The 12,217-nt window shown below is 43.5% G+C and overlaps 1 protein-coding gene and 1 long non-coding RNA gene across 2 annotated transcripts in view; one reads left to right on the plus strand and one right to left on the minus strand.

Annotated features, from left to right (window-relative positions):
• The window catches only part of MYO7B (myosin VIIB), a 50,077-nt gene that overhangs the window by 36,014 nt on the left and 1,846 nt on the right, over positions 1-12,217 (minus strand). The window contains exons 3-14 of the mRNA XM_079315086.1: positions 11,846-11,998; positions 10,468-10,652; positions 9,504-9,625; positions 8,673-8,815; positions 8,466-8,579; positions 6,676-6,829; positions 5,699-5,775; positions 5,275-5,394; positions 4,923-5,065; positions 3,620-3,830; positions 2,202-2,337; positions 1,817-1,977 (exon numbers count right to left, since the gene is read on the minus strand). Of these exons, the coding sequence (XP_079171212.1) occupies positions 1,817-1,977; positions 2,202-2,337; positions 3,620-3,830; positions 4,923-5,065; positions 5,275-5,394; positions 5,699-5,775; positions 6,676-6,829; positions 8,466-8,579; positions 8,673-8,815; positions 9,504-9,625; positions 10,468-10,652; positions 11,846-11,998 (1,719 nt within the window). The remainder of the gene's footprint in view (positions 1-1,816; positions 1,978-2,201; positions 2,338-3,619; positions 3,831-4,922; positions 5,066-5,274; positions 5,395-5,698; positions 5,776-6,675; positions 6,830-8,465; positions 8,580-8,672; positions 8,816-9,503; positions 9,626-10,467; positions 10,653-11,845; positions 11,999-12,217) is intronic.
• LOC306806383 overlaps positions 1-12,217 on the plus strand; it is a 33,795-nt gene that overhangs the window by 14,332 nt on the left and 7,246 nt on the right. Inside the window, exons 2-3 of the long non-coding RNA XR_013775460.1 lie at positions 1,125-1,240; positions 6,698-6,850. This is a non-coding gene — a long non-coding RNA (uncharacterized lncRNA). The remainder of the gene's footprint in view (positions 1-1,124; positions 1,241-6,697; positions 6,851-12,217) is intronic.

Here is a 12,217-nt window from a genome sequence, read left to right on the forward strand (position 1 = left end):
GCCCATTCCTTAGGAATTAGGACAATTGATCACCTTGCTCATTAATACTACAGTAAGCTGTAGGCAAACTTTTACTGGAGTATAAGGTATGAGGTATTCCAGACTTGCCCAGCCTCTCTGGCAGCTGTCAGAGACTGGTCCACCTGTCTTTTTCACAGAAATCATCACATTAGGCCTAAGTTTCTATATTTCAATATGGGCACATTAAATTACAGTGACAACAGTACAGATTCCAAGTAACAAAAGGACTCCACTGACCTTTTACATACACAGCACAACATGACTGGTTTGTTTGTTAGTTTGTTTGGGGGTTTCATCCGTTGTGGGGTTGTTGTATTTTTTTCAAAGAATATAATTTAAAGAACAGTGTCTCCCCTCACTTCCATGATCTTTATGGTGCCTCATCCTGCTGTTCTTGCATCTAAAGTGCTCTTTTGAATACTAAGATTTCCACCCTCTGCTTTAGCTACAGGGCAAGGCCGCCCTCCAGTGATCAATCATTTTTATCTTTGGAAAACAGCTCTTTGGAACGTCTTATCACAGCTCTGATTCATCTTAGGGTTGGCAAGCACCTGAAGTGGGTACAATAACAACATATAGATATTTTAGCTGTAAGTGATTCTCACTCTCAGACCTTAGAGGCCTTTCTGCTGTACCATCAGTGGGATGGCCACACAAGGCCCAAGCCCATGCCTTCATGATCTCACACATTGTTAAACATTGTTAAAGCTGAAAGTGTTGAGTTAATGGTGACTTTTCTGTTGTGGTGTGTCAGGAAAGGAACTCCAAGACCTCAGGACAAAAAAGTATTTTCTGGCACATCATTCATTATTCTTTTCTGTAGCCTGCTTCTTAGGCTTCCCAATGGTGGTCTCATTTATTTCAATATCAACAGCTAATTTCTGTGCATGAGGTAGCCCACATTTGCTATTTCCTTTCTTGACATGCTGCTGTATATTTCTTTTTCAATAACACAGCCTTATTTATAAGGACAAGACCTGTTAGGGCATTAGAGCAATGTAAATACACCTGATATTTAATCTGGAGGTATTAATAGTATTTAAGAGATGCTAAGCCAGTTATCTGTTGCTGCTTATACCACTTCTGACATTCTTTGCCCCCAGGATGTTTACCTGTCCGTGGCCAGGTGTTCTGGACAGCAGAAAGCCACACTGGGACAAAGACAGAGGAAGAAAGGACAAGATCAGAAAACAATACTAAGAGAATAGACAGATAACAGGTAAGATATCAAGCTCATTGTTCTGCATCCTGACAGGAAAACTCAAAGATGGGAACAAGCAAAAGCAAAAGTACCTTCACATACTGGTGATGCTACAAAGCTAAATGTTCAGAAATCCAGGTATGTGGAAGTTGGAGCAGGACAGAACCTGAACTGTGCCTCACACTGTTTTCTAGTCCTCTGCACTTCACACCCTTATTTTTACTAGGCACAGACACAACAGGCACAATGGAGTCTGTGATAATGACTCATCATGAACTTTGTCATATAGTGATGTCCAGTTGTGGTCATAGTGATGTAACATGTGAGGAGGCATCAGGATTCGTGGTTCTGCAGGCATGGCTACACAGATGTCCAGGGTGCAGAGCTGGGATGCAGGGCTGACACTGCACTTGTTTACAGCATGAACACCAGACCCTGACTTTTCCTGCACCCTCCCTTGGCAGAAACAATTTGAATTAAAGATATAGGGATTTGCAGAGACAATGCAAAAGAAAGAGGAGATCAAGACAGGCAGAGCTTTATGGAAGGCAGGAGAAATGAGTTGTTTCTGCAAGACAGTGCCAGTAAGCCAACCTTGTAGACGTGGTCAGATCCAAGATGCCGAATGGTCCCACGTCCCAGACTTGGTGGGGTTGTTTCCACCTGGAAAATCTCTCTCAGGAATTTGTTTTTGGAGGAATGGACCACTTGCATTACATTTGCACTCAGTGTGTCACGATTTTTCTCCAGGAAATCTGTAGGATGGAAACAAAATTAGCCTGTCACCTCTGCAGCCTGCTGGCTCTAGCACCACTCTGTCTACCTAAAATCCACTTAATTTACAGTAACTTGCAGATTGGTTTAGAGTAATCCTTCTGACCTCCTGATCAACTTCAGATCAACACTACCAGGTGAGCCACATCTCCAGGCAGGTCATGCCCTTCCTTTCACCCTCAGTATCCAGCAGACATAGGCTCACCTTTTGATTCGTAAAACACAACCCCAGCAAAGTGGTTGATGCCAAACTTGGTATCATGAACACTCTTAGGTGGGATGTAGATTTTACTTTTACCATGGAGGGAATTGATTTTGACAAGCATGGTGGCATCTGTGCCCTAGAAACAAATACAGGTAAAAAAGGATGGTTAAGCAGATTGCCTCCAGCACTGGCCTGTGCTCAGCAAACAAACAAGAGTGGTGTTTAAAGGCAAAAAAAGCTCAAATTCTGCCCTTATGGGTGTAGTAGATCTGGAGAAAGGTAGTGTCAAAAGCATCTTCCCTTTTACACAGACCCCTGTCTCAAGCCTCATGACAGAACACACCATCAAGCACAGGGCCTAGTGTTCTAGGGCTGTACACATTACTAACATCACCAGGTGGGCTGAGAATTTACCAGATCTTTGGACCTCACAAGCAAAACCCCCCACCAACTTTCTCATGCCCTCCTACCCAGGAAGCTGTAAGGGATGCCTCCTCCTCCTGGCCAGGCACAATTCTTCTTGCACTCCCCTGCTGATACAAGACTCAGAGATCCCTGGCTTTCTTGATCTGGGAGACCACCCTCTTCTTAGGGAAGAAAGGGGAAAGCTGTCTGCCTGTACATCCTGATCCTCTCAAATAGTTACCTGAAGGACTACCAATGAGCTGAGGCAGGTGCTTGCTTTTCTGCACACCCTGCATTGCCATTTGATTCCTGCAGCAACACTCCAGTTTAGCCTCACCATGCTCTGCAGACTATGAAAACACTCTACAGGCATGCCTGAGATCAGATGCTACTTTCACCTCTGCTCTTCTCTTTGAGATGATGACCTTTGCAGAATAACTTTTCACAGAATCACAGAACCATGGCATATAACAGCCACAGGCTTTCCCTCATGCACTCTCAGGTCACCTTGTCATGGAAGGAGATCAGGTTAGTCAAGAAGGGCCCTTGCTGACTGATCAACATGTTCTTCTGTACCTGCTCTGTGATGGTGCTCAAAATGATCTGCTTATCACCTTCCCTGGCACCAGCATTAACTGCCAGGCCTGTAGCTCCCCTTCAGTTCCTCACAATGGTGACACTGCTCAATGAAGTCTGTCAGCAAGGGGAAGAAAGAGCAAGCTGCAGCCCAGACTAACAGCAGAACAATACTCAATTAATTATTTCAAAGATTTCCTAAGAAGCCCTTGTAAAATTATCTGGATCCCTTCCTTCTCTGTCTGGAACAGCTGTAAGAGTTTCAACAGCAAGGCACCAGGAAGAGCACATTCCAGCAGAGAGTGAAGCAATTGTGTAGCGAGCTAATTTGAAAGAAACTCTATGGGGAGAAGATATTCCCTCTATGTGTCTAAACCCATGTGTTACCTGTGACCTGTGTGCAAACCCAGGCATTACAAGTGAAACCAGAAATATACCTTTGGGAACCTGCTCTCTTCATCAATGAGGGAGATGATATTCATTGGCTTAACAGCAATGACTTCCAGAGCCTGGTGGTTATCAGTGAAGTCAATGTTGTTCCAGGTAATGTGCTCTGCAAGGTATTCCTCTTGCTCCAGCTTGAACACATGGTGCACAAAGAACTGCTGAAGGTGCTCATTTGCAATGTTAATGCACAGCTGCTCAAAGCTGGGGAAGAACAAGATGAAAGCCCATGGTCATCCTTGGCCAGTGCTGCACTGCTCTCTACTGTTTATTTAGCCTCTGCATTAAATGCAGATACACCACTGCCATATTCCACAGTGCTGGTACTGCCATCACTGCACACTGCCAATCCTAACAATACAAGGGCGGCATTTTCTGCAGATCTTGGGAACAGCACAAAATAACAGGAGAGAACACAAAAGATAGAAGACAGACTGTAGAGATCCTAAATTCTGTTCCAAAAGTCACTGAGGAATATTATCTGGCTGAAGGCAAGAGGCATCAGTTGAAATGAATTGCAAAAGATTGCAGAGTATGTGCTGATGATTTGTGGAGAACTGATGGTACCTGACAACTGAGAGAGCTGCTGCTCCTCCCAGAGAGAAGGGCAAACAGAAATGCTGCTTTGGGAATGGAAACACCAGTGGAAGAGACAGCAGAAACATGCAGTGACACCATGATGTGCTGACCAGGCACTTTGCTGACCCGCCCTTAGGAGCAGAGAAATGAAGCCATAAACAAACAAACAAATTCAAAAACAAACAAAACCCAAAACCACCACCAATAACAAAAAACAAAACCCATAAAAATTAAAAGGAAAGAAAAGAAAAAAAGATGGGAGAACACTTAGAAGGATGTAAGCATGAGGTGAAATGGAAAACATGACAAAGTTTCCTTTGTACTACATGCCAAATGTATCCCAAAAGATATTGTAAAATGCTATGGAACAGGAAAGTTTGGTACAGAGACAGGGATATACTACATCCTCACATAGTGGCTGCTGCCACCGTAGCTCCATAGCCATCTCCCCATAGAAAATTCCTCAGGCTCTGGAACAGACATGTGCAATGGCTGCACTAAAATGAAGGCTGGGGAAGGAGGCAGAAATATGACCAAGACTGAAGAAAAATGGAATCTGCATGACCATAATTGGAAAAATTCAGTAATGGAATTTTTACCATTCTTCTGAGAATCAGGATGTGATGAAAGAGCATGTGTCTCTTTGTTTTTTGCACTGTTTCCCTTTACATCAGCTGCTATTCAGCTTCCTATTGCACTGCATCTGGAGTTTCCTACCTGTTGTTGCTGAAGTTTTCAAACCCAAAAATGTCCAGCAGTCCAATGGATTGGTGTCTGTCTTTAGGCTTCTGAGAAGTTGGGTTGAAAATGGCTGAGTTGATTTTGTTCACGATCCACAAGAAAATCCGTCCATATATACCCTGAGGAAAAAAAATAAAGAAGAATTAACAACCATCATTAGAGCCTTGTAATTACTGCTTGCTATTGTGCTGTTAAGCTATGCCTGAGAATGGCAAGGGCCTGGAGCCCTCTGGGTCAACGTTTATCACGTAAGGCTCCTCAGCCAGGAAGAAAGACAGCTCTGAAAGCATCCCTAGTGTTTAAACAGGGAAGCTGTGAGTACCAGTACCTTCACAAAGGCATCCCTCCCATTGGCAGCTTGAACCACATTCAGAGGCCTGGATACACTTTCTCCTCGGACAATGATGGAGAGGTTTGTGAGGCTGTTCTGGAGTTCACTGTAGTCCACCTGGAGAAACAGTCATGGCAACCTGGTCATTCCAGGTGGATAAAGAAGATCCAGCAAAGTTTGTATCAGGAGGAGTTTGCTATAACTAACTGCTTGTCTAGCAGCATCCACTAGCAACTTGCTGTCCCATTTAAAGGTCTCCCAGCTTGGAGAGACATCTGCAAAGCATGACTGGCGTGTCAGCAGGACAGAGGCGACATGCCTGCTGAATGTCCACTCCTGCATAAACTCCAGAGAGTGCTCTGCCAGTGTGCTCACAGAACAAGGGAGAAGGAAGAACCAGCAGAAGATAAGAGTCCATTACCTCGAGCAGTTTGGTGGCAATGGAGAAGTGTGGTGAGTCTATCACATCAGAGCAGTCCAGGTTGTCGTACACGGCCGCTGCAAGGAAGAAACAGCCAATCTCAGGGGAAACCATCACTGTTGTTAATGTACCTGCATTTCTGCGACCTCATAGCACTGGGGATGTGGGAAGGTACTCAGTTCTCATTTGAAAATGACAAGTGTGGTGATTTTACCAAGGAGGGTCCTGATTTCAGCCTGATTCTGGGATCTACAGGGCTCTCTCATGTCTAGAATATCAGGCTAAACACAGCAGCCAAACTGACAAGGTTATTAATTTAAAATAGTAACTATTGGGGATCTGGGGAAGTAATATCTGACTCCAAAAAACGTGTTTCTGCAAATATTTTTCCTGTGTATCTGGTTTGTGGGAAATTTAGACAACAAAGAGGAATAAAATAAATCCCTAATTTTAGTAGTCAGCATTAATCCAAAGAATCCACCTGCCATCTCTCTATCAGGCCCACTGTATCACAAAGTAAGGAGTTCTTTTCTAAAATTTGAAAGCTTCTGGCATGTACTGGTGGGTCACACTGTGCCTGTCCATACCAGAAGTGCACCTATGCAGGTGAGTGTTCAGCAGGAGGATGACTGCTGTTATCTCCAAGGCAAACATCACTCCTGTGTCCTCTGGCCTGTGTAGAACAACAATCAGCAAATGTAACATGGCATTATACTCTGTTGTTTCCTAGGGCCTATTTACAAGCATGGACACCTGACACTGTGACAAAAGAATAAGATGCTGTTTTTCAAAACACAGGGCAGTGGAGTCACAAACCAGAATTTAATGGTGCTTATCTCCCTGCCCTTCCAACTCTGTTCACCTGTTAATACAGGTCAGAACATCATAACCTAATCTGTGCAGGTGGAAGCAGGCAGCACCCAAGGGAGTACCTTTACCATCGAGTCTGAGGTAAGCACAGGCAATGCTGATTTTACCTTGGAACTCTACATTCCCTAGGTGCAGGATGGCAGCCAGCAGCTTGCTGATGTCCCAGTGCTCAGAGTCTGAGAACATGAGGATCTTCATAGCCGAGCGGATGTGGGCATAATCCTTGGCGTCATTCCGGCTGTCGCAGGACATGCAGTTACCCTGCAAGCACCACACCAACAGGTGAGGAAAACCCTCCAAGGAGGAAAGCATGTGCAGACTGACAGGCCTTTGTATAAAGAGTGGCTGTCCTGTGAGTCCACAAGGATGCAAGGTAAAATCTAGACATTATATATTCTCTTCCCATGATTGTATCTTCCTTCATTTTTTTCTCTCAGAAAGAATGCATTAACAGAGGGCTCAATAATGCATTTCTTCAGGGCTAGACTGAATATTGGGGAAGTCAAAAGGAAAAGCTGATGGGAAGGCTGCTCTGGAGCACAGAAGGACAGGAAACTTTGACAAGATTACCTACATTTTCAAGGCCATGCCTGTTTCTTTGGTTTCCTCTCTCTGCCTTGTCAATAGGAAATTAAGAGCCTTCATCCCAAACCAAAGCGAGTCGAGTTGGATAAGTATTAGAAGGCAGATCTCAAAATAAAAATATTATGTCCTAGTGGAAGGTAAATGGAAAAATCCAAGGCAGCATCAGAAGAACCTTCATCAAAGCCTGCACAGCAGGTCCTAGGATGGTGCTCCTGATAGAAATTATTTTTAGCCATAATGAAGATGGGGAAATGTTTTTTTTTACCTTTGCCATTTGTGACGATATATTATGATGATTACAAAAATGAAATATTCCTAGACATTTCAGTTTACAGCATGTAAACACGCTAGCTTGTGCCAACAGCTGACCTTTACAAAACCATGGATATGTTCTCCTTTAATCCAATCCTTCTATCTCAATATCACACTTCCCTACTGCTGCCCAGGGGCCTTTTTATGGAATAGCCAATGGGTTAATTGCACTAATTGCACTCATCAGCCTTGCTGCAAGAACACTGCTCTTTGAAAACATTACATTTGAAAAAGTCTCCACAACTTTAATGGTTTTGCTTTTGAGACTCCAGAAACAGACTTGTATTCATTTCCTAGAAATTAGATGCCCAGCTCCAGCTAATTTCAGTAGAGGCAGGGCTTAAACACATTCTTTCCACAGCTGTAGAACAGCCCAAATCTAACCAGCTGACATATTTAATACAAGGTATATACACGGGCTAAAGGATAGGATTTTCATCATGGCTTTCATGTCCTAAACCACTCAATTAGCTATTTTCAAAAACCTCATCTATGAAGTTCCCACTTCTGTCACAATGGCATCATAACCCATGGTCATTAGTGTCAATTGTGGGAGGTTACGCTGAATGCCAGCTGCCTGTATTATGTATATAAGATTCATGACACACAAGGACTAGGATTCTTATTAATTTTCCTACAAGGTACACATATATGATTACTATTCTTCCTGGCATGAGATCCCTTGCATTCCTTTGAAATCTGAGTGTCTGGGAAAGTGGGGGATGTTGTCCACATTCTGTTTTACAAGGTTCTTTATGCTTCTTAAGTCTGCCTTTGACAGAAAGCTTTGACCTGCCATAAGCTGCTTCCCACTGGTGGACAATACAGTAGGTGTCTGACACTAGTGCTCACAGCACTTTTGGTGTTATTGCTGCTGGTACTCTAAGGGGAGGACTGTTCATATTTAAAAAATACCATCTGCAGTTCCTAGTGATTGTAATTGCTCACTAGAAGAAGAAAATGGCAGAGGGATAATGGAGAATAAAGCAGAGACTATTACCATAGTGAGATAAGTGTACTCTGAAGCAGTGCCCAGATTCAGCATCTTTTTCTGCTCTGTATTCATCCCCATTAGCATGCAGTAGAAGATGTGATAGTTCCTCTCCTCAGGTGCCTAAAAATAAAAGAAACAGGCCAATGGACAGCCTTGTCAGGATAAGCTTCTAAGACAAGAACAGGCAGAATGTACACCTGCCAGTGCCCTCACCTGCCGGCAAACCCGGGACTTCTCCAGGAGAAACTGTTCTATCCGGGCTCCTTCTATGACACCATTCTTGTTGAAGTGAATATCAATGTATTTCCCAAAGCGGCTTGAATTGTCATTTCGAATTGTCTTGGCATTTCCAAAAGCTGATGGGCAAGGGACAGAGGTAGTATCTGTATTATTGCAGTTCATGAACATCAAGCCTATTTTTTCTCCTCTACTTTGCTGCTATGCCAGTGTTTAACACACTGTGTTCCAAATGACAGTGCTGAGAAGCACTGGAGAATGTCTTGTCTCAGTCTGCCTGCTGAAGAGAGGGGCAGATATACTGTGCACCCAGATAATTGGGTCCTACAAGACATATTCAAATGATCCAAGTGTGGTCTATATCTGGCCAGCCAAGAGATCTGGGCAAGTCAAGACCTTCAGAAGGATTTACTGGGAACACAGAACTGTACAGAGAAAGATGGGTGTCTCAGGGAGCTCCCCTACAGATACATCTGTGCTTGGCCAGTCATGTTGTCACTGTCTAGGGCAAATGCCAAACTAGGGGGCTTTGCCTTGGGCTGTGCAGTCCCAAGGACTCTTGTGCTCCTGGCAGTTCCAGGCTAAATATTACAGTGGCATCTCCTCCTACAGCCTGAGAGCAAAGCTGCTGTGAACTTCATGGGAACATGGCAGAAAAGTATAGAGAACATCTCCAGTGTATATTTAGTGTTTCGGGGGGGGTTACCAGTTAAGCAGATACAACGGTTCAAGGATCTGTTTCTGATTTTTTTTATCCTGAGATAAAATCAGCCATGGTAAATCAGCCATGTTTGCTAAGTAACCTACCTTCCAGAATGGGGTTGGCCTCTAGGATTTGTTGCTCTATCCAGGAATGCTGGCCACTGACAGCTGCCAAAAACTGTAGTATTAGCTTTGTACTTTCAGTTTTACCAGCTCCAGATTCACCACTGCAGAAAGAAAAAAAGATCATTACAGGCTTCCTTTCTTTTTTTGGTAACATGGAAGACCAAGTTTAAAAAAAAGCAATCCCACTTAAGTTTACCCTGTGAATGGCAGATCAGACTGTCTTTCATAGAGGGCTGGAAAATTTGAGTCTTTCATCATCTTATCTGCTCAAATTTAAGTTGTTCTTCAGACTTAGGCTGAGAATTAAATTCTCCCATCAATTAAAAACAAGCAAATCCATGGAAGACATTCTGTACCTGTGCAAATTAAATGACCACTAGCTTTTCTTCTTTACTGCATTAAGAGATTGTCAGTGCTAGTGTTGGCACATCAGCTGAGTTATATCAACTGAGCACATCAGCTATAATCAGATACTATTGCAATGAGACTATCTGGTTCTTCCCATTGATGACAAACAGAAAATGGATTCTTTCTAGGATGAAGAAAGCTTCCATCCACCTTTTGGTTAGCAGAGGTTATTTGTCTTGAGGAAATGTCTAGGCCCAGAAACCACATGTAATATAAATATCTTACCACCAAGGTAAAAGACAGCCCTATATCACACACATTCAGGTGTTATGTAGTATGTATGTAGTGACCACATGCAGAATGTACAACTACATCCAAAGATTCTGGGGGAAAACAATGGACTTTGGGAATCCTTTGCATATGTTTTACCTTTTGCAGCCCTAACCGAAAATAAAAGAACAGGGAAAAATATTTCCTTCCTGTTGTCTCTAGTTTTGTCTGTGCCCTTCCATTTGGAAGGTCTTTTGTGTCTACAAGGTGCCCCAAACCATGCCAGACTTGGTTTCTGGTATTTGCCCTCTCTGAGTCCATTCACCTGATCACACAGCACTGGTCTCTCTTATTCCTCTTCATATTGAAGTAACAGTTGTCTGCAATGGCAAAGACATGAGGTGGAAGCTCTCCAATCCTCTTGTTACAGTACAGTCTGATCTGGTCCACTGTGTAGAGGGGCAGCAGCTGGTATGGATTCACTGCTACAAGGATTGATCCTGTGTAAGTCTGGAAAACAGTTGTGAGCATTATGGCTACAGCAAACTTGCAAACAAGAATACAACCAAAGCCACTTGCAGTATAAATCTAAACACAGGCAGGAGGGAAGCCTCGGAGATCACAGCAGCACTTGGGTGAGGCTGAGAGCCCAGTTCTTCATTATCAATTGCTGTTAAACATCCCAAGATGAGGGTTTTGCCCAAGGAAGAATGCTGGGTGTAATCTCCTTGCCAAATGCCATCTCAGTTCTGTCTCAAGCTGAAGTACGTGGGAAATCCAATTTGACCTGGCACTTTGGTGTTATCATAAGGTGTTTTGCAGTATTTTGTTAAGCTGCTTTTGTATTCTAGTACAGATGTAACTGAACTTTGCTAATGGGCCAAGTTATAGTTGTGCTATTCATACAGTGATTTAGAAACTTTTACATACAGCACCACCAGTGAAATGAAGGAGGCTGTTGAAGGCTGTGGAGATGCAAGGCAATAATGTTGTTTGAAAACTACAGGAAACAACTGCAGGCTGCTAGATTTTAATGTAACAGGTCTATACACACACCTCAGTAGTTATAACTGTAGGATCTATAAAATCTGCCTTTTTTTTAACCTTAAATATTATCATACCTATTTTGTAAGATGCAGCTTTCTCTCCAGTACTGTATGTAATATGGGAGGCAAAGCATGGAAAAACCTGAACATTAATTATATTACAAATGGGAAACTCAGGAAAACAAAATAAAAATGCCAAATTTCCCAGTTACAGATAAAACCTGTAATGAACAAAATATCCAGATTTATTCATTAACCATCTTATTACATCAAAATCAAGTAAATGTTGGCTTGGACTGTGGGACAATTGAAATCATGTCACTACATACTAGTTAGGTTGATCCTCCAGGTAATAGCAGCATTAAGCTGTAACACAGGCTGGATTTAGTTCACTGTCAGTGGCTGGTGGCAGTGATTGCTCTGGGAGAAAGTAAGTGGAGTCACTATCTGTGCCAGCACTGTGACTGGGGGGCTGCTGGTAGTTCCCTTCTTTACTGCCAGAGTACTCGAGTGAAAGAAGAGAAAAACTGTGTCGTGTCTCCTTGGCACCCTCAGTCATTAAAGAAGTCAGAGGGCCCCGTGTGTGAAAGGCTCACAGACTGCAGAAATCACTTGCTAAATGTGGAGGCTGTTGCTGGAAACGGCTGCAGCACTCACATAGATTTTGTGCTCCTGGTGTCGGATGAGCAGGTTGTGCACCATGCCAGCTTCATGGAGGTCCCCCAGGCGGATCATGTCCTCTACCCCCTGCACAGAGGACGGGTGCATCAGGCGCACCATGTGCATGTTCCGAGCCGTGATCCAGTGCTCCTGGCAAAGGAAGGCACAGATCAGACCTGAACCTGGGATGCTGTGGCTCAGAGGCAAACAAAGGACAGCTGGGTTAGACTAGAGAGAGCTACAGATAATACGTGCTCAAGCAAGCATGTTCTAACACACAGGTGACTGGCCAACAGGAGTTAACTGGTTTGCTGCTCCCCAGGACAAGATGGTTTAAAATACTAAACAAAGCCATTCAAGTGGGCTCTG

This window comes from Erithacus rubecula, assembly GCF_903797595.1.
Source record: "Erithacus rubecula genome assembly, chromosome: 11".
NCBI classification, from domain to species: domain Eukaryota; kingdom Metazoa; phylum Chordata; class Aves; order Passeriformes; family Muscicapidae; genus Erithacus; species Erithacus rubecula.